The 22,727-nt window shown below is 33.2% G+C and overlaps 1 protein-coding gene across 2 annotated transcripts in view; it reads left to right on the plus strand.

Annotated features, from left to right (window-relative positions):
- LOC145293242 (protein cycle-like) overlaps nucleotides 1-22,727 on the plus strand; it is a 545,447-nt gene that overhangs the window by 479,460 nt on the left and 43,260 nt on the right. For both annotated transcript variants that reach the window (XM_080139811.1, XM_080139812.1), the window contains exons 7-10: nucleotides 6,821-6,938; nucleotides 11,701-11,877; nucleotides 18,275-18,527; nucleotides 20,931-21,037. In XM_080139811.1, the coding sequence (XP_079995937.1) occupies nucleotides 6,821-6,938; nucleotides 11,701-11,877; nucleotides 18,275-18,527; nucleotides 20,931-21,037 (655 nt within the window). The remainder of the gene's footprint in view (nucleotides 1-6,820; nucleotides 6,939-11,700; nucleotides 11,878-18,274; nucleotides 18,528-20,930; nucleotides 21,038-22,727) is intronic.

Raw genomic sequence — 22,727 nt, forward strand, 5'->3', positions numbered from 1 at the left:
TTCGTATGTAATATATTGATGTTGGCATTCTGCGGATGTTCAGCATAAATCGAGACACCCTGATATTATTGTACCTATTTACTATGCCTCCCCACGGGACAGAGTTAGACACCAGGGTCGTTTTTTAACGTGGAGAAAAGGTACAAAAATAAAAAATTGTCTCAGTCGTGAAGGACTGATCCGCCACCGAAAGAGAACAAGAAATGGAAGTGCAGCATCTGAAGAACAGATACTACACTTTGATCTTGATCACCCTGATATTATTGTAGCTCTTGTGTTAAAACTGCAAAAATATTTATCTAAGCTAACAGAGGCGCCCGGCATAGCCCGGTCGTAAAATATGCTTAAATATGGTAATTTAATTTGTGCAGATTTCGAATATATTATTATAAAGTCAATTTTTCTATCGATTCTTATATATTATAAAGTTGTGATTTCAAAATTTATTAAAAAATATATTTATATGACTTGGGTGCATCAGCTTGAACCGAAACCAAAACTTATGAAGAAGAAAAAAATATATATGTATATAAGTTGAGTTCCATCAGCTATTATAGAAACCGAAACCAAAATTTTGGTAAAATTATTTATTACAAGAAATGGAAGGTCATAATAATTAAATGACAGTGAAGAAAAAAAGATTTAAGCGTGACACAAAATAACTCACACACCATTGTATTAATATACGGATACATATTCTATTATTTGGATTCATTGGACTACTGCTCTCATCTTGAGTGTGATTTTCACACCGTTTCGATCGATGTGTGTGTCTTGTCACTCCAGAATGTTTCTGTGGAACTCGTAAATTTGGACGGAATTTCAAACAAAACCTTTTATTTACTTCACAGGGGTAGAATGCTCTTGTTCCGTCAGGCATGACATGTGGCACAGTGGTTACTTAGAAAAATCAATTGTAAAAGTGACCTTCTGAAGGTTTAATTCTCATTGTGGATGATCGAAAAATACAATTGCGAATTACTTAGGACCTCTATCCAGTCATGGCTGACAGAACAAGAGCATGCTCCCCTGTGGAGTAAATAAAAGGTTTCGTTCAAAATTCCGTCCAAATTCTTGAGTGCAACAAAAACATTCTCAAGTTTGACAAGATACACCTGAAGAAGGTCGGTTGCATCGATCAAAACGTAAAATCACACTCAATATGAGAACAGTAGTCAGATGAAACCAAATAATACAAATAACCAATCCTTATCTCAAAAATTCAAACGTCATATCTGTTCTAATGAGAAATTATGTTGGGTTTCATGGGGAAATCAATGAGGGTTTTTTTGTTTTTTTGTCATGCCTTTTTTTTTTTTTTAATTGAATTTTCAGAAGGGGGATGTCTTGAAATCATCATTGCTTATTTCACATAAATAAACATTAAATGAAGGAAATGAATCGCCATTTTTTTATAATTCGGATGGAAGGTAGCCATCTAAAGAAAAAAAAAAGTTTTCCCCAAAGAATCTATCTCGATCAGTTTTCTACATGCATGGACATATTAGGATAAAATTCTAATGAACGAATTTTGCCAAAAATCAAAAAACTACTGGAATAACAGATTAATAAATAATGAAAAGAATTTTTTTTTTCCATTTAATAAAAATTCTGTTTGATTAGAATTTATTCATTAAGATAGTTTGACATCAATTCAAAAATTTCATGATATCATTTTTTTCCCCTCTAAGTCTATTGCTTTAACTAGAAAAAATGTAAGGTATCTTCGTGTTTTTAAAGCATAAATCCATTTAATATTTTCTGTGAATTCAAGCGTAGGTGATTATCTGATGGAACAAAAATTAGAGAATGAAGACCGTATGGAATATAATTCTAACAAATGTCTTTGATCTTTTCAGACTTTATTTTGCTCCATTATGCAATACATTAACATAATGCAAAATAAACTATATCGATACAATCTCACTAAATGTTCCTATTTACTTGCCTTCCCACAAGGGCAGAGTTAGACACAAAGATCGGTTTTCCATATAGGAGAAATCCAGCTCCCCAAAAAGGGGCACTCTGGATAGGAACAAAAATAAAAATTGCCTCAGTCTAGAAGGATTTCTCCTCTACTGATCGAGTTCAGAAAAGGCGAAGTGTAGTATCAGGGCAGATACTACACTTTGAGGTTTTTATTTATTTTCTGTAAGTGTAAAAATTACAAATATTAGTCAAAAAAATAAACAATTAGGCAAAAGGTCAGCTCAAAAAATGCGGCGCGGGGGTGGGGATCTGTAGTCATCCTTGTCACTGTACCTTTTTACTTGTCTTAGGGGCATCCTTAGCTAAAGTTATCACTCGCAACAATCACTCCAGGGTTTGTCCTACAAATCTTTTATATATATATATATATATATATATCTTTTCAAGGGAAATAAGGTAAAAAAAAAACCGATAAAAGTGCTCGATATGTTAATAGAGCGGTATATATATATATAGGTCCAACTATAAATTCCGATGAAATTGGTACTCTACCTCATCTCCTGGGGTGAAAATCCAATGGAAACAGTAATGTAAATTTATTATGGGCTCAATAAAAAATTAACAAATTATATATATATATATATATATATATATATATATATATAACAGTAAAGATTGATTGCTTTTTATTTACAAATAAACAAATTCAACAAGAGTAGAAGAAGATTTCATTGGTGGCGGTGGGGAGAAAACAAACTAAAAAGAAAAAAGTTGTTAGTAGGGACCTCCCAACCCTCGCTAGATGGCAGACCGCCCACTGTTTTCCAGCTTGATGAAAGCTGGAAAACAAGCAGGTCGATCTCTAAGGGGTTTGAAAAACTAAATTTGGGACAAAATAAAAGATGGGGGAGTTGGAGGGGGGGATACACTCCAAGCTTGGGAAAATAAAGCCGAGGGTGAAAAAAGAATAGATGAGTCAGGCAACTTGGAGTTCTGTATCAGGAGGAGAGGGGGAACCATTCACTCGATTAGCTAAGGGAAACAAGGCTTACCTTACTGAGACTAGGGTCCGGCAAGACTAGGAGCCATATGCGCGCCATGTCTAGGCAGGGAACATGTACTCTAACTTGGCTCCTCTTCGTACGCACAAACTCGCTGCCTTAATCCATCATTTTTCGAAATCCACAGAGTGTAATCTCTTATCAGTTCTGATCTTGACCTTCAATTGGTGCTTGAAGAATGTGACAAGATCCAAATCTGCCCAAGATTCAACCCAATGCTTCTCATTCAGTCTCGGCGTCCACACAACCATTCTGGCTATGGCCAGGATCGCGAGAAACACGATTTGTTCTCTCAGTTTCATGGTGGCCTGGCATTATGCACATTCAGCAGATGAGGATGCTCAAGCTTGATGCGAGCCATCATCTAATTGACATACGTCCAGTACCTATGGAGTTCATTGCAATCAAAGCAACCGTGCTCCAGTGTTTCTTCTGCTGAGGTCCTGCAGCAGAGGCACTTGAGCAAACTGACTAGTTTGGCACTGTGTTGTATGGCGTTGAGGGAGCAATGCATTTTAGGACAATCGCCAGGGAAAATTCAAAGTTATTCATTAATCCCATGCCTGGCGCCCTGCTCCACCGGAATAGATCTCCTCCTCCGACAATTCCAGATGCTCAATGAGCGGGTCGGCGGCGGCGGCCTCCTCTGCCTAATTCTTTATATAGTTGTTTTCTTGAAGCCTGCAAAAAGTTGCTAGACCTAGGTAGCCTCTTGAGCATGGCTCGGCATTCTCTGAGCAGCTGCATATCGAGGATGAGGTTGGGAAGCAGAGTCCCACGCAGATACCTGCATCATGGTTCGACTCAGGAAGGCCAGCCTTTCGACTTTACGCTGACACTCCAAGTCGGGCATTCCCAAGCCCCCCTCACAAGGATGTTGGATACAGACCTGTCTGCAAACCAAATGCCTCCCCTCGTTCCAGAGCATCTTCGACAGCTGGTGCCACGCCCATATATATATATATATACATATATATTAGTCATGCGACGACTCCAAAATTCTCAAAGTGCCTTTAGGTATTTTGCAGGCAAGGGAAATACAGCCAGCCGGTAGAGTATGAGAGGAAAGATGTAAGTGAAACATCCTTCCACTCTACCCCTTAAGGAAAGTTTCCTTCGCTGCCAAGAGGCGACTGCGGCAGTGACCTTTAACCATACCTCCGACCAATTCTTTTCTAGTCCGAACCACACACTGAGGATTTGAATCAGGCTGTTCGTTCAGCTGAAAAGCGCTTGAAGAGTGGTGACACCTCTCCATGCACACAACCACAGACTAACCAATTTGCTGCAGTTGATTTTGGCCCCTGTAACCGTTTCATAGTGAGTGAGCACCTCTGTCACCTTTACTATGTCTCGAAGGTACAACACAAAGATGATGACATCATCTGTAAACGCAGAGACTCTGGCCAGCATTTAGCCAGGGAGAGCTATTCCGCGAAGGACTGAACTTGTCTCCCAGGTCCTCAGCTTGCAAAGTAGCGGCTCCAACGTAAGGATGTAGAGCAGAGGGGACAGTGGACAGTCTTGGGCCAAAAGGCCAAGCAAGCATTAAAAATATGTCTATTTTTGCATTTTATTTTAGACCACTTGACTCTGCTAAGCCATTGCTTCATATTCTGGCAAAATATTTCATTAGCAGTTATTAATTTGTTCAAAAATGATACATTGTTTCCACTGAGGTAAAAAAAAAAATAAAAAAAAAACGAAATGTGTTCACTATGTTGGACTTCTGTTAAATACATAGTTTTCATTGTGCAGATTTGGTCATTTTTCCAAGATATGGATGAGTTGATTACTTGGTTGTTTTGTTTTACAGCATATCAACCCTTTTTGTGTTTAATCATTTTGGCAATATTTTTCAGGCTTCAAGTTCTTTTTATCTTCAAATATTTATTCATGGTGTGGATGTTTTGTAAAGAGAAATTGCTTTTATGTTTATGTGGCTTTGCAGAACATAATTGAACTTTAGAAAGGGAAAGGGGAAAAAATAACAACAATGTTTGGTGCAGTTAAGTCAGGAAACCAATATCTTCAGACAACCTGATCTGGTAGCACCGAAGATGTTGTAGATTAAAATTTTTTATATATATATATATATATATATATATAGAGAGAGAGAGAGAGATAGGGGGGGGGGCTGTCATCAAATACACTTAAATATATTTTAATTTGTCCAGATTTCGTATATATTATTATAGAGTCGTGCCATCAGCTAGAATCGAAACCAAAACTGTTGCATTCAAAGCTGCTGATATTTCTATTTACTTTGCCTCCCCACGAGGGCAAAGTTAGACACCAGCATCGTTTTTTTAATGTGGAGAAAAGGAACAACAATTAAAATTGTATCCGTCATGAAGGATTTCTCCACTAACCGAGAACAAAAAATTGAAGTGTAGTATCAGCAGAATAGATACTGCACTTTGATCTTCGTCCCAAGGCCACAAATGATGCTGCCACTGTACCAACGTGACACGCATATGAACTGATCAAAAATTATAAATAAACTAAAGATGAATGTACAAAATGTTTAACGATTCTTTTTAAATTTTGACCCATTGTTAACCCCTTAAAAACTATTTTAACCGGCTAAAGACCCATAAAAGAACGGTTCGTAAAAAATCCAATCATTTGAGGCTCCTAGCCCTACTCTGCGACTTTTAGTTTGGGAAGAGAGAGAGTTTGAAAATATGGAAACGTACAGACATGTAGCCTTTTATATATTAAATTTACTTTGTAAGAGTCCCATCAGAAAGAAAAGGAATCAAAAGTAACTAAAAAAAATTTTTTAAACCCGGTAAAAAAAAAAAAAAAAAAAAAAGAAAAAGAAATTAAACATTTTTAAAATTCAATACACATTCTGTTATCTCATATGCTACATTAATTTCAGCTTTAACAGAATATTTAAGTTGTGTTGGTCTTTTTTTACTAGAAATAAGACTTTTTCTTTTATTTAACGATGAAACAATATTGTTAAAGATTTCTTATATACTAGCAGGTGACCCAACGTTACCCGAGATTGAATGATAATCAACGAATGTGTCACACTCCCATATTTTTATTGTCATCGAAATCAGTGAAATCGTCCATTTTTTTTTCAATTAAATTGATTGATTGCCTGCTCTAGTTAGGGATCCATCATGGTGCACCAGGAAGAAGCTTCACATGCCTCCCTGCAGTGACTTGTAGTCTACATTGCACTGTAAAGAAACTAATGTTGATTTTATAAAAAAAATTTTTATATATATAATGGCTTGAATTAAAATTTAAAATGAAAAAAAATCAAGTATCATACTTCAATTGTACTCTAAACAGAAACATTCATTTTGAACACGCGCCTGTCATATCAAAGAACCTACTGTTGAATTTATATGCAGAGTCTTTCGTCTTGTGTGGTAATAAAACTTCTCAAATGCACTTGTGATGTTAGGCTGTGTAAGGTGTTAACTTTGGTCAAAATCGTCTGTTTCTTCTTTCATCAGATTATTATGATTATCAATACTTAACAAAGACAAAGAACACTGCCAGGCACATAAAATACCTTCATGTGAGATTTCATAAAAATCGACCCAACTGTAGGGAAACAACTCACAAAGTTCCTTTTATATAATTGTAGAGATAATTTATTGAACAAAAGTTAATTTACCCATAGCTGGTGAGTGCAGGTTTATACTTGTCAATGACATTAGTGCATAACTAATCACCACAAATCAAATAACATTAAAAGTAAATATCCATTAACCAAATAATTTTGCTATTTAGACATTGGGATGTGTACAGTTAAAAAGTCAATTCAAATTATTAAAATACTATGTTTTCATTTTCTTTTGCAGTCTGATTTGATCGGTCAAAGTTTGTTCGACATACTTCATCCGAGGGATATTGGGAAAATTAAAGAACAACTCAGCTCTTCAGATCTTACACCACGTGAGCGGCTTATTGATGCCAAAAGTGAGTAATTTTATGACCCATTAAATCTTGCAAAAATAAATATAAAAATATCAAGATGTAAAAATAGATATAAAAATATCAAGATGTAAAAATAAATATAAAAATATCAAGATGTAAAAAATAATTATAAAAAATATCAAAATGTAAAAAACAAATATAAAAAATATCAAAATGTAAAAAATAGATATAAAAAATATCAAAATGTAAAAAATAGATATAAAAAATATCAAAATGTAAAAAATAATTATAAAAAATATCAAGATGTAAAAAATAATTATAAAAAATATCAAGATGTAAAAATAAATATAAAAATATCAAGATGTAAAAAATAGATATAAAAAATATCAAAATGTAAAAAACAAATATAAAAAATATTAAAATGTAAAAAACAAATATAAAAAATATTAAAATGTAAAAAAACAAATATAAAAAATATCAAAATGTAAAAAATAGATATAAAAAATATCAAAATGTAAAAAATAATTATAAAAAATATCAAGATGTAAAAATAAATATAAAAATATCAAGATGTAAAAAATAGATATAAAAAATATCAAAATGTAAAAAACAAATATAAAAAATATCAAAATGTAAAAAATAAATATAAAAATATCAAAATGTAAAAAATAATTATAAAAAATATCAAGATGTAAAAAATAATTATAAAAAATATCAAAATGTAAAAAATAATTATAAAAAATATCAAGATGTAAAAAATAATTATAAAAAATATCAAGATGTAAAAAATAATTATAAAAAATATCAAGATGTAAAAAATAATTATAAAAAATATCAAGATGTAAAAAATAATTATAAAAAATATCAAGATGTAAAAAATAGATATAAAAAATATCAAGATGTAAAAAATAGATATAAAAAATATCAAGATGTAAAAATAAATATAAAAAATATCAAAATGTAAAAAATATCAAAATGTAAAAGATAAAAATAAAAAGTATAAAGATGTAAAAATAAATATAAAAAATATCAAGATGTAAAAATAAAAAATATCAAGATGTAAAAATAATTATAAAAAATATCAAGATGTAAAAAATAATTATAAAAAATATCAAAATGTAAAAAATAAATATAAAAAATACCAAAATGTAAAAATAAATATAAAAAATATCAAAATGTAAAAATAAATATAAAAAAATATCAAGATGTAAAAACAATTATAAAAAATATCAAGATGTAAAAACAATTATAAAAAATATCAAGATGTAAAAATAATTATAAAAAATATCAAGATGTAAAAAATAATTATAAAAAATATCAAAATGTAAAAAATAAATATAAAAAAATATCAAAATGTAAAAATAAATATAAAAAATATCAAGATGTAAAGAAAATAAATGTTATATGTTTAGGGGAAAGCACTCAATATTAATGATAAGGCTTATGTAGACCTAAATTTGAAGACATGAGTTCTACAACACATGGTGACTGGTATTCTTTTAACACGGACAAATACACATATTATTAGCAGGGAGACCTGACATTGCCTGGGATTGAACAAGTATCAATGAAGGTTTCATACCTCCAATATTTTTATTGTTATCAATATCAGTTAAAATCACCCATTCGATAATCAAATCAATCGATTGCTTGTTCTATCCGTTTGCACCGGGAGGAAGCTTCATATGCGTTCCTGCAGTGACTTAGTCCACAATGCATTGATTAGTCTACATTGCACTATTGATTTCATAAAATTATTTTTGTATAATGACTTGAATTAAAGTTTAAAATTTAAAAATCAAGCATCATGGTTCAGTTATGCTCTAAACAGGAACATACATTTTGAATGTGCCCCTGTCATATCAAAGAACCTATCGTTGATTTTATATGCCTTGCCCTTCTGTTTGTGCAGTGATAAAACTTCTCAAATGAACTTTTGATGTTAGGCTGTATAAGGTGTTAACTTTGGTCAAAATCGCATGTTCCTTCTTTCATCGGATTTTTTTTTTTATTATTATCAATACTTATCAAAGTCACTCCAAAACAAAACTATATCTAAGAACACTGCCAGATACATAAAGTAGATTTGTGTCAAATTTCATAAAAAATTCAGCCCAGCTGTTTCAGAATCCATAGGGAATGAACTCCCAAAAAGTTTCTCTTATATAATAGTAGATAGATAGGTGTTAAGTTACCTAAAAGTGTTAACTTTCAAAGTCAGACTGTTACTTCTTTAATGGGATTTTTTTGATTCCCGATTTGCAATACTTATTGTATGTATTTCGATACAAAACCTATCTAAGAACACACCCAGACACATAAAATACATTTGTGTGAAATTTAAAAAAAAAATAAAAATAAAAATAAAAATCAGCCCAGCGGCATGCACACACACACACAAATCGCCATTTATATATAAGTAGAGACGTCTTGGATTAACAGAAAAAATATTTTAACATGCTTGATCATAAATTATATAAGATTCAAATATGTATTTTATTTAAATACTATACATTAAGGTATCCTCTAAAAGGTACTCAGATTTCGTCTGTTTGGTCATTCAGAATTTAGAAAAAGAATATCAAATAAAATTACCAAATTGAAGTCATCAACCTCTCTTAGCATATTCAGGCTATGAAAAATGTTAAAATTATTAAGTTCGATGTTTACTTCCGGCAGTATCAGTTATTATTAGGTTATTTTGTGAAAAAAGTCACATTTTTTTGTTTTTCATTTGTGAAGTTGAAGTGTTCGAGACATTTACCAGTATGATAATGTTAAGACATGAATGGGCTGATGTATATGTAAGAATAAGTAATTGTTTACCTGAAAATAGATAGGAAAATAGTGAATTGTGTTTTATTAATGATAAAAGTTGATTTTTCTTTTATGGGCTTTAGTGAAGAATATGCTCATTTGAAAGTTTTTTTTTTTTTTTTCAGACTCAAATAATAATTTTTGTAGAGATGTGTTCTTTTTTTTTAGTCAAATAATATAATAATACAGAAAAAGATTGGCTAGTCAAAATAAAATATAAATCTTTCAGCTTAAATGCTATTCTGGACAAATTTTAAAAATCTCTCTTGATAATTTTATACATTAGATATAATCATGTGAAGCGAACCTAACAAATGCAAATAAGTGATTGAAGTATTTAACTGAAATAATTATTTCAGGTGTAATAATGTATGCATTTATTGAATGTTTAATCCTGGTATTATAAGAGTTTCTTTACAATATATATGAACAAAATGGTCCTTATTGGCATTATGCTACCTAAAGGTAGTAGTAATTTTACAATAAAAGATCACAAGATTTCCAGCTACGGTATAACTGGAAATGTTTTCTCAATCATTAAATCATTTCTCTCCGATAGGCTCATAAGAGTAGTGGTAGATGGACAAAAATCGGAGGCCTGCAATATAAATGCTGGAGTCCCTCAGGGGTCAATCCTGGGCCCAACTCTCTTCCTGATCTACATCAATGACCTCCCTAAACACATACTTAAATCATTCGTTGACATCTATGCTGATGACACGACCATTTACGGCAACACATCAAAGGCTGTAAATGACGAAGTTCTCTCGGATTCTCTCTCCTCTGATCTCGAGCGCGTGGTTCAGTGGGGGAAGATGTGGCTAGTTACCTTTAATGCATCCAAAACCAAACTCCTATCCTTACATCATCAACGCTCTGATCCCCAGCTGGCATCAATTGTGATGGATGGCTCTCGTCTGGGTGAGGCCCCGTGTTTTGACAAGCTTCTGGGTTTGACCTTTACTCCTGATCTGAAATGGAACACGTACATCGTCTGTTGCCATGGTCGCAGGAAAGATGGTGGGATCCTTCTACCGCTCCAGAAGATATCTCACTACTGATGCAATTCTCTATCTATATAAAAGCCAAGTACGGCCAAGGATGGAATACTGTTGCCATATCTGGGCAGGAGCTGCCAAAAACAGCCTATCATGCCTTGACAGAGTACAAAATAGACTTCGTGGTTTAGTGGGGGATGCCCTTTTCTCTACCCTGCAACCCCTCTCCCACAGAAGAGACGTTGCGAGCCTATCCTTGTTTTATCGTTATTTTCATGGCAGGTGCTCGTCTGAACTCCAATCCCTGGTCCCCCCTCGCCAATCTTTCACGAAAAACACCCGTCTAGCTGAATCCACTGTGAAAAATTTCCCCCACTCTATATCTGTGCCTAAATCAAAACGCGGATTTCATGAGCAAAGCTTCTTTCTTAGAACTGCACGCCTGTGGAACTCTGTTCCGTCTGCCTGCTTCCCTCCGGACTACAACTTGGATGTCTTCAAGTCTAATGTTAACAAATTCCTAATGAACCACCCCCCCCAATTAAACACTTCATAAAATCTCCTCACTAACGTGATGTACTTGCAATAACCCTTATCCCTGAGTGGCTTCCGGGCCTTGATAAGTGGTGATCACTGTGTAAAAAAAAAAAAAAAAAAAAAAAAACAGTCACATATATTAACAAGAAATACTGCACGGAAAATAATAGAACAATCTCATTATATTTGGTCGGTGAACAAAAAATCTAAAAATATTGAAGTTTGTTTTTAAGATGCACTCAAAAAAAAAACTTCTTTTGTGTTTACATTAGACTCTTGAACGGATTAGTGATCACTCCCAGTGGTTTCATGAAAGTTTCCTTTTTTAAAACATTTTCGATATGGTTCTAATATGTTATATTATTTTTAGGATAATTTGTGGTTGTTAAATATTCTTTTAACTCTATGTAGAGCGTCATCATAAGTATATGTGTAATGCTTTGTTATTTCAGCCATGCTTCCAGTCAGAACTGAACTACCTCAGAAACCAACCCAGCTATGCTCAGGAGCACGACGTTCTTTTTTTTGTCGGATGAAATGCAGCAACAAGTCTACAGAAACCATGCCCAATGCTGTTAAAGTAGAAAAAGACCCCGATGTCGATCATTCCCATAAAAAAAGAAAATCTGGTAATTTTTTTTATTATTTCAAGTTTATTATTGTTAACATGCATATCTATCAAAGTTTTAAATGAAGTGTTTGAATCAAAACCAGATTTTTTATTGTAGTCAAATTGATGTTTGTTTGCTTGTGCTTAACAACCCATCAATCTTTCTATGGTGGTTTACAGTCCTGGAGAATTTTGGTGCGTTATTGTGTGTATCAAGTTTGAGATATTAGTTCATATTTTGGTGAATAGGTTTATCTCTTTTAGAAAGTCTATTATTTTGGTTGGTTCTATTTTATTGAAGAGATCTTTAAGGCTGAACTCTTGAAAGTATTTATTTCTGTATGGAATCAAGTCAACACACTCCAATAATATATATTTGACCAAGACTTTCTCCTGGCATGCTGTGCCTCATGGAAGTTCAGTACCTTCCAGTTGGTACAAATGCCAAATTTGTTGCCAAATTGATGAAGAATTACCATTTATTTCAGTACAAATGAAAAAAAAATTCACAAATCAAATTTAGACACTAAATTAACCATAGAACACAATGGATCTATAACATATCATAAGCCTTTTCAGTTCTTTGTTACGACATAGTCTCTTCAAATCCATTTTTTCCTTTTAGTTTCAGAGCACAAATGAACTATAATACTTGACCTTTACCTGTGAGTTTTAATTTAAGTCAGAATTGGCTTTCTAATCAAGACTTTAAAGGTTTTAAAACAACTTTCTCATTTCAAAAGGTCACAAAGCGAACAGGTACCTGCTTTTTATTATTTATTATTCAATCAATCAATAAGGGTTTTTATCACTCGATGAGGAACCCCTCCCTGGACTTTAGCCATCTGACTGTCCCGAGCTATCCGCTGCCATGTGGGACCCATGTGCTTTATCAGGTCGTCCCTCCATCTCGTTCTTGGTCTTCCCTTTGGCCTCTTATATTCACAAGGTGTCCATTCTGTTGTTTATTTATTATTAATCTATATATCTATAAAAATTAAATTGTGTGTGTGTGCGTGCGCGTGTACATTTCACTACCAAATTACTCTGTCAATTTTCAGCTTAGAGAGTTGAGATTGGATATAAGGGGTATTGAGATTTGGGAAAATCTTTTTAATCGGTTTTCGGCCAGAAATTTGGCTGTCAAGGGGTCAAAGTTCAACGATTTGACCTTTGAAAACTCTACAAAACTACTCTGCCAATTTTGTGTCTAAATACTTGAAATTTTAGATGAAGGTACTTGAACATGGATTAAACTTTAATTTGATTTGAGCCCAAAAGAATAAATGTTAAGGGGTCATAATAGGGGTCAAAGTTAAAAAAAAAAATTGACCTCTGCGGTCTCTACAAAATTACTCAGCCAATTTTCGGTTTAAACATTTGAAATTTTACATAAAATGTATTCAGACATAGGGCAAGCTTTTTAATCGGTTTTTGGCTGAAATTTTGGCTGCCAAGTGGTCAAAATTGAAAGAGCTGACCTTTGCAGACTATCAAACTCCTCCACCAATTTTGGGTCTAAACACTTGAAATTTTAGGTGTAGGTTACGTGGACAGGAGTCAAACTTTAATATATATATATATATATATATATATATATATATACATACAGCCTTTGAGACTTTACATGACCAGTTGCCACAGTCGACTGAAAATTTTTTGAGGCGACTAAAAGTTGTAAATCACTCACCCGCCAGTCGATAAAAATTTCTTTAAATAAAGAAACGGGAAAAACTCATTTATTTTACGACCCTCAAATATGCAGAGGTTTAGAATGACCTATGTCTCATCATTTGTGCATTCTTTCATCTCTAGCTGTGAGACTGTTGGAATATCGTATTGAAAAAAGAGTGGTCACGCTAAAGGTCAACAAGAGGTCAAATTTACACATTCAGCATATAGTAAAAATGTCGCCTTCATTTAGCTCTCTAATTTTTAAATTCATTTGGAAAAAAATTCTTCGACATTACAACTACATACACTTCATGCTTACAAAAGTAAAGATGAACATTTGAAAGAGGAAAAAAACGTATCATTCCGTCAAGCATCCGAAGAAATGATTCTTATTTCTATGGAACTATACTATGAATGATGCTATATAAAGAAACTGGTGTTGTATTGTAACGTTTTATTGAATATTTACTGAAATGTTTGTAGCAATAAAATAGTTGATTTACAAGAGTTAAACAAATATTTTCTTGTTTGATTATACACACAGTAATTTCTTGAATTGTTGTAAAATTATTTACTCTTATTGACTGAAACAAAGACAAAGTCGGACGAGCAAAAATATTTTGAGGCGAGTAAATTTTCCCTCACACTCAACCGGCGGGCGAGTGATTTTTTTTCAAATCTCAAAGGCTGTATATATATATATATATATATATTATACAAACAAATATATATATTATACAAACAAAAAAATATTGAATTTCAAATCAAACAAATGGTACCTACGTAATTGTCATGTCACAAATAGTAACATATTCAAAAATTATGGAAAGCAATAAGGTAGAAAAATTATTAATGAAAAACTGTTTTCAATAAAGTTTATATTCGGGGGATAAATTTTGTTAAACATTTTTAATTACGTTAGTCACATGATGTAAGTAGCAGAAGTTAGTTATCTCCCCTGTTAACTTATCTTTTTTGGTAAGTGTAATATAGTGACTTTGCTTCCTTCCACAGTTTTCTTTTTTTCATTATTATTTTTCTACATTATAGTTTTGTTGTAATTTTTGGATATGATACTATTTGAGACCTGGCATTTGATTCACTTGAAATTCAATTTTTTTCTTTTTTGCGTTTGTATAATATAGAAAGGAAGTACTAGCAAAAAGAAAATGTATTATTGTTCATTTGTGCTCCTAAACTAAAGAAAAACATTGGCATTAAGGCAGCACCTCTATCATAAAGAAGAACCCACTTTTGAAAGAACCATAAGCTTAAAAATGTAACCTCCGACCTTCTTCAGGTGTATTTTGTCAAATTCGGCAAGGATCCATGGGGAAGTGGTTTGAGTACTTGGAAAAGAATCAAGTGTAAAAGTTATATTCTCTTTAAGGTTGAAGGTTCAATTCTCAGTGTGGGCGACCGAAAAATACAATTGCGAATTACTTAGGACCTCTGTCCAGTCATGGCTGACGGAACAAGAGCATGCTACCCCCGTGAAGTAAATAAAGGGTTCTGTTCGAATGTCCATTCCATTCCCCCCCCCCCCGCGCCCCAAGTTCGACAGAAACATTCCGGAGTTCAACAAGATACACCTGAAGAAGGTCGGAGGTTACATCAACCGAAATGTTATGAAAATGACACTCAAGATAACGGTAGTCTGAAGAATCTATGTATTAATACGATTGCGTGTGTTTTGTGTGTCACGCTTACATCTTTTTCTTCCAAGTGACTGTCGTTTAATTGTTATGATCTTCCATTTCTTGTAATAAATAATTTTACCAAGAATTCTTCAAAAGTTTTGGTTTCAGTTTCAATTATAGCTGATGGCACTCAACTTATATACATATATATTTTTTTTTCTTCATAAGTTTTTATTTCAGTTTCGATTCAAGCTGATGCGCCCAAGTCCTGTGGATATATATTTTTTTTTATTTTTGGAATCACAACTCTATGATATATAAGAATCGATAGTAAATTGACATTATAATAATATATACGAAATTTGCATAAATTAAAATATTATATTTAAGTGTATTTTACGACTGGGTTATGCTGGGCATCAATACTTTTGCAGTTTTAACAAAAGAGCTACAATAATATCAGGGCATCTCCATTTACGCTGAACATCCACAGAATGCCAACATCAATATATTACGTATGAAAGAGTCCGCTGCGGAATTTCCACAGGTCCCGCTAGTCCAAATAATAATTCTCGAATCAACAATTCAGAAATGTACTACAATACTACTCAGATTGTATTTACTACGAATACATCTATACTATCTTTCTTACCTATGCATCCAATTAGTAAGTATATTTAGTGTGTTCAGAAATTATTTTTTTTTAATCCATTGTTAGGGTTAATTTTACCCTGAAAAAAGTTAAATTCTCACATGTGAAAATGCAGTAATAATTCTGTGGATAAGTTCCGAAAAAGAAATATGGCAACAGCTTTTGTGAGAAGGAACAACAAATGTATATAATAACAGCATTTTAGTCCGGCGTTGCCCAGATGTTTGGAGGTGTATGTTGAGCAAAAAAAAAAAGTGGTAGTAGGAAGGCAGGCTCGAACCCGTACCATGAAGGAGGAAAAGAATGGGAAAAAAATCCTGATGTCTTTGCTATTACGACCACCGTCAAACTGGAAGTGACGTAAGTTTAAATTAAGGCTTGACAATCGAAAAGAGGGGATGACTTTCGAAAATATCGGCGAAAAAAGCGACCCCTCCCTATAGAAAAGTGTCCAGTTGAGGGTGAAAAAAATTAATGTTTTTAGCCAATTTTTCAGTATTTGTCATCTGAAAGGGTCGAGCTTCAAAACAATACTGATCTTGTGAAAATCCGTCGCCTTTGTCGAAAGTTTTAGGCAGACATGCAAACATATATACATACATTTATATACTGGTAGCTCAAATTTTCGACCCAAACCGATTAAAAAGCTTGCCCTATCTCTGAATACCCTTTATGTAAAATTTCAAATGTTTAGACTGCAGAGGTCAAAATTTCTTTAACTTTGACCCCTATTATGACCCCTTAACATTTATTGTGTTGGGCTCAAATCAAGTTAAGTTAGATCCATGTCCAAAGAGCCTATATCTAAAATTTCAAGTGTTTATACCCAAAATTGGCAGAGGAGTTTAGTAGAGTTCTCAAAGGTCAAATCGTTGAACTTTGACCCCTTAACAACCAAATTTCTGGCTGAAAACGGATTACAAAGATTTTTCCAAATCTCAATACCCTGTATATCAAATTTCGAGTCTGTAGATCGAAAATTGACAGAGTTATTGCGTAGGGAAATGTACACAAACACACACGCTTTCACTTTTATAGATATATAGATTTAGAGCAATTTTACTGGGTGATTAAAAATGGCGTCTAATACAACAAGAAGAAAAAGATGAATGTTCAGAAACGAGATTGTTAAGATTGCGAAAACGTGCTTCGTGGCAACTTATCTGAGTGAAGAGTTTGAGTAACAGGTGCACGTGTGCATCCCTCAATTCTTGCTCCTTTCGTGTAGACGTAAATATATTCTGCTTCTAGGCCTTATTCGCAATGTAAGCGGATGGACAATGACACTCTTCTTGCAGCCGTCATCAAGGGGTGCACCAAGAAGAAGTCACTGTTCAAGAAGAAGGAGGTGGCTTTCTTTGACTGCCGTCAAGGGCTTTGTCATCGAAGTTCATCCACTGTCCTGCTGGGGTTGAAAAAAGGTCGGAACGCAATGTGCGCTGGTTTTTATTAGCTTTAAAGGGACAAGACAGCAACTAATTAGTAGGGCTATGACAACAGCATATTCTTTTCATTGTTTTGACTCTCGAGTATATATCCGACACAGCTAATCAATCAAGAACCACATCACTCTACATAAAAACATAAGATATCAATAGATATATATACCTGAGAATCAAAACAAGGAAAAGAATATCCTGTTGTCATAGCCCTACTAATTGATGAGGGGAAGAGGAAGCCAATAAATTCCAATATCATTAGAATCTTAAAAAGTAATATTTTTTGTAGTTAAACATGTTTATTATGTTACAACTTAATGCAATTTACAAAAGTGTTATTAATTCAAAACATGACTTTCCTTCCTAACAAATCAGAAATTCAATCTGCGCCTTGATTAAATTTGTCAATTTAAAATTGAATTGAATGCTATCGGAACAAATTTAGAAAGTGTATATTTTAATTTTAGTAATAAAAATTAAACTGAAAATTAAATTTTACATGGTAAGGCAAACCTATCTGGATAAAAAAAAAAAAAGAAGCTCTACCCAATTAAGAGGAGCAAACCATAGAATAAGTTTAGATAAAGAGTAAAGTTACATAGAAAATCTATTACATCAAGTCAACAAGGGTTACAGAAAGAGTAATAAGGGGGAAATCTCTTTAGGCCATGGCATTTCAAAGCGAAATGCTTCTCTTCTGAAGAGGAGAAAAACCTGGCATTATACAAAGAGGTTTCTCCTTTATTTCTCATTCTGTAATCCTTACTGACTTGATAAATGTAATGAAGTCCCTAATGAAAAGTCTTCAATATCCTTAGTATAGCAAATGTGTGGAACTTCATTTCTTCATTTTATTATTTGTGGATCTTGGCAACACTGGGTATCTCTGCTAGTTCTATATGTAAAAAAAAAAAAAAATAAAACCATAAGAATATTTATCATAAATATTTTTTCATTTTTTTTTTTTTCAGTTTGCTTAATTTGTTGACTTAAATGAATTTTCTTTTTCAGACAGAAAAAGTTTCTGTATAATACACTGTACGGGGTATCTGAAATCATGGCCACCTACACGGATGGATATAGGAGATGATGAACAAGAAAATGACAACGAACTGTGTAACTTGAGCTGTTTGGTTGCTGTGGGAAGGACACTGCCACCCTTCAGTCCCTATAATCTACCTGAAAGTGGAGAAATTCATATGCGACCAACAGAATATGTTTCCCGGCAAAGTATTGATGGGAAATTTACGTATATAGATCATAGGTAAGTTTTGAAGCTAAAATAAAGTTTTTTTTTGTTTTTTTGTCTTAATTTTTGCAACAATAAATTCATACACTGCATAGTAAGCATGTTAGGATTTAACAGAAAATAGTTCCTATAAATAAAAAAAAAGTCGTCAAACATTTTTTTTATTTTGGTAGTATATGATTTTCCCTGCTGAAATTTTTTTTTTTTTTTTTTTGGTAGTATATGATTTTCCCTGCTGAAATTTTTTACAATGCTATCATCATATATATATACATATATATTGCATTTTCACCCCAAACAAGGCAGTGTCGTGCCACTTTCGTGTAAGGGGCTACTATGTAGGGAGTTGAGCAGCAAGATGTCTGTTTCATTACACTTGAACTTCTGCATGTCAGTACAATCAGGGAACCAATAACCTGGAAGGGAATTCCAAAGTCTAGCAGTCCTAAGAGAAAAACTATTAGAATAGTAGGCTTTCTTATTTCACTGTGTAGGGGTGGGATTTTGCTGCTTGTCAGGTTTGTTAGGGGTATTTACGTCGAGGGGGTACAAGGGTTTGTTGTCCATCCCAATACCTAACATTAAAGTACTTGTAAAACAGGCAATGGGATGCAACATTTTGTTGATGAGACAGCAGTTGAAGACTAGTTGATAGTGTGGGACCTATTAGGTTGGCGACTCTTTTGAACCCTATCTAAGAGGGAGAGACTAGTAGCAGGTGCACCAGCCCAAATGTGGCAAAAATACTCCATACATGGCCGAATGATGGCCTTGTAAATGTACAGAATACTCTCAGGTGTAAGTAACTTAGAGTAGATATCTGTTCCAACTCATGTTCCCCATGAATATCAAGCCAAGGAGTTTGAACGAAGTACTTTCAGGTAATGTATCATTAGCCATGGCTATTGGTGGTCGAAAAGGTTTCTTGTAGTTATTAAAGGAAAGGAGCTTAGTCTTGGCAGTATTGAATGTGACCATCCATTTTTGTTCCCATTCCACTACAGACCGGAGGTCTTCCTCTAGAGTTTCCACCATTGCCTTGGATACGTGTTCATTCGTTTTTCCTTTGTGTCTGTTATAGAGTGTGGTGTTGTCAGCAAATATACCCATCTCAGAGAAGGTCATTTATGAATATCAGGAATAATAGAGGTCCAAGGATTGATCCTTAAGATACACTCGTGTTTATATCATATTTTTTTGATGTACAACCATCGAGGACAACCTGGATTTTTCTCTTATTTAAGAAGGATTTAATTATGTTAAGCATTCGTCCAGTAATACTATAGGATCTGATTTTCATGATAACACCATGTTGCCATATTCTGTCAAAGGCCTTAGATCTATCTAGGACTACTGTCCTAGCCTCCCCTGCTTTATCCAGTGCATGGTATATACGTTCAGAGATTACAGTTAGGATATCTACAGTAGAACGGGCTTGCCTAAACCCATACTGTTGGTCGGATAGAAGTTTATAAGTTGTGAGGTGGTGGACTAGAGCTTGATTAAGTATGGACTCAAATATTTTGGCGAAACGAGGGAGGAGGCTAATGGGGCGATAATATGAGTCAGTTCTTTTGCCAGAATTCTTGTAAACTGGTACCACAGAAGCAGTTTTCCAGCAGTCAGGAAAGCAAGATTCATTAAGGTATTTATTAAAAAGTTTGAAAAGAACTGGAGCAACCTCAGCGGAGCCTTTTATTTTAATAGTACAACCGGGATGGGGTCAAGTTCACATGCTTTTGAGGTGTCTAGGTTTTTTATAATACCATGCACTTGAGAAGGAGTGGTTTTCAGATCATCTAGTCTGGTTTCCCATCGCAGAGGAAAATCTGGGAGTAAGTGGTTTGCTGAGGCCAAAGTAGAGTTGCAGGCAAACCGACGGGCAAGCAGATTAGCCTTCTTGATTGCCGTACAAACTTCAAGATTGTTGGACAGTGGGGAAATTGTTAATTGCCCATTATTTACTACACTGTTACAGATTTTCCAGAAGTCACGAGTTCCTAATTTCTGCACTTTAATGCGTTTTCTTGTGGTTTCAGTATATTTTCTTTTGGCTGTGGCTATTTCTTCACAATTACTTCTTGCTTCTATAAACTATAAAATTACTTCTAGCTTCTATAAACTTTTGTTTAATTTGTCTTGATAGGTTGATAGAGATACATAACATTTAATCTATCAGTACTGCCAAAATTAATATTTTTAAAATACTTGTATTCTTACCAGTCTAAATGCCACAATCAGAAATAATACTGTATGTATTCTTTATGTAGCAAGTTAAAAAAATCTTTGATTGACGCGTAGGTACTAAGGGGGACAACTCTATAAATTACAAATAATAGGCGAATATTTATAGATACTTTTTTTTTTTTTTTTTTACTTTATCATTCAATGTTTTTTTCTCTTGTTTTCTTTTACCAGGGCTACTGTTATATTAGGTTATTTGCCTCAAGAACTTTTAGGAACATCAGTTTATGAATATTACCATCAAGATGATATATCATATATGGCAGAAATACACAGAAAAGGTAAGTTGCTAAATAATTATACCAATATGTTATTAAATTACTGATATTTTTAAAATATATATATTTACTAGTTGTATTTCATGACTAGTTAAGTAGGTTTTCAAAAATCCCTATATATTGTCTGACAATGTTCAGATTGTATTATGTTTATTCCAAATATATTTATTTTAAACATAATTCATAAGTTAGAATGGCAATGTCCAGCATATTTTTAATACAGATTTAAATAATATACTGTATCTTTGCTAGGCTAGTATTTGACATTGATGCCAGCATGTTACTTACAAATCAAGGTTGAGCCCACTTCTATTTCATTTTGAAAGCTGAAAGCGAATAATATGCATTGAACATTTTTCGTTAATAGAGAAAAAAAAAATGTCAGTATTCAAAATAAGTGTTGGTTATTTGTGCTCCTAAGCCAAAGAAGATTTTTATCATTCTCCATATATATATATATATATATATATATATTTCATCCATCCTTTTAGTTGGACTTTAATAAGAAATTGCTTCTCTTGATTTATTATTTTATCTTTCACTAGTGAGGGGTACCTGGCGTTGCCCGGGTGTTTGGAGGTGGGGGAGGGGTAATAAAAAAAAAGTAAGTATGAGGATCGAACCCGAACCGTTGAGGCAAAGCTGTAAATTAAAGTGTGAAAAAAAAACGTGCGACGTTAACCATTGCCCCACCGCGAGATGCTAACGAAAACACGTTTTTGAATTTATTTAATTACTTGGATTTAGCAGGTGCCCGTTTTAATGAGTTAATGAGGTCAAGTTTTACTGCGGGATAGTATTCATTTACTGCTGAACGCTTTTTTTTTCCCCTCAAGATGTTATAGGAAAAAGACTAACCCACATGCGGCAAGCGACAAATATTGAATATTTATCTTCCCGAAATCGAGCAAATTAAATAGACATGCGAGCTTCGTTGTTAACTGTGATATATTACGATTTATATGTGATATAAAAAGTTTTAAAAAGTTGTGAAGCGAGTGACTGCTTCTCTGAAAAAAGCCTTTTGTTGACATACAGAAAAAGCGAACACACATACATACATACATACATTTTCACTTTTATATATATAGATTACCCAAATGAACTTCACAGATGTTATGACAGAGAGGTCATGAATGCAGAAGTTCAGTTATAATAATGCAATTTTGCGATCTCCTTTGATCCATTCGAATGGAATACAAAACAGGAGTTATTACTTTTGGAACTCATAACATGGTTATACCAAAAATTTCAAAAATGTGTCTCTAAGAGTATAAACAAGATTATGAAATAATGAGGCCATGTACTCCAACATCTAACTTGGATTTGCTTTACAATAAATACAGGTATGAAAAAGTGATAAAAAAAATATATATATGATAAAACTGGTAATTAGTAAAAACCTGAAGAGAGTGCTCAATACTATTGCAGAGCAAATATATGTTTTATTTTTTTTTATTACCGTTTTATCTGTTTGGTTACATATGTTTCGGATGTTGGACCGTGTTTACGATCTAACCGCCTCGTCAGACCTTATAGACCTTGGTTTTTCTGTAAGGTCTGATGAGGCTGTTAGATCGTAAACACAGTCCAACATCCAAAACATATGTAACCAAATAGATAAAACGGTAATAAAAAAATAAAAAACATATATATATATATATATATATATATATATATATATATATATAAA

The sequence above is a fragment of the Euprymna scolopes genome, chromosome 14 (genome assembly GCF_053919585.1).
Source record: "Euprymna scolopes isolate OS-2025 chromosome 14, ASM5391958v1, whole genome shotgun sequence".
Classification (NCBI taxonomy): domain Eukaryota; kingdom Metazoa; phylum Mollusca; class Cephalopoda; order Sepiida; family Sepiolidae; genus Euprymna; species Euprymna scolopes.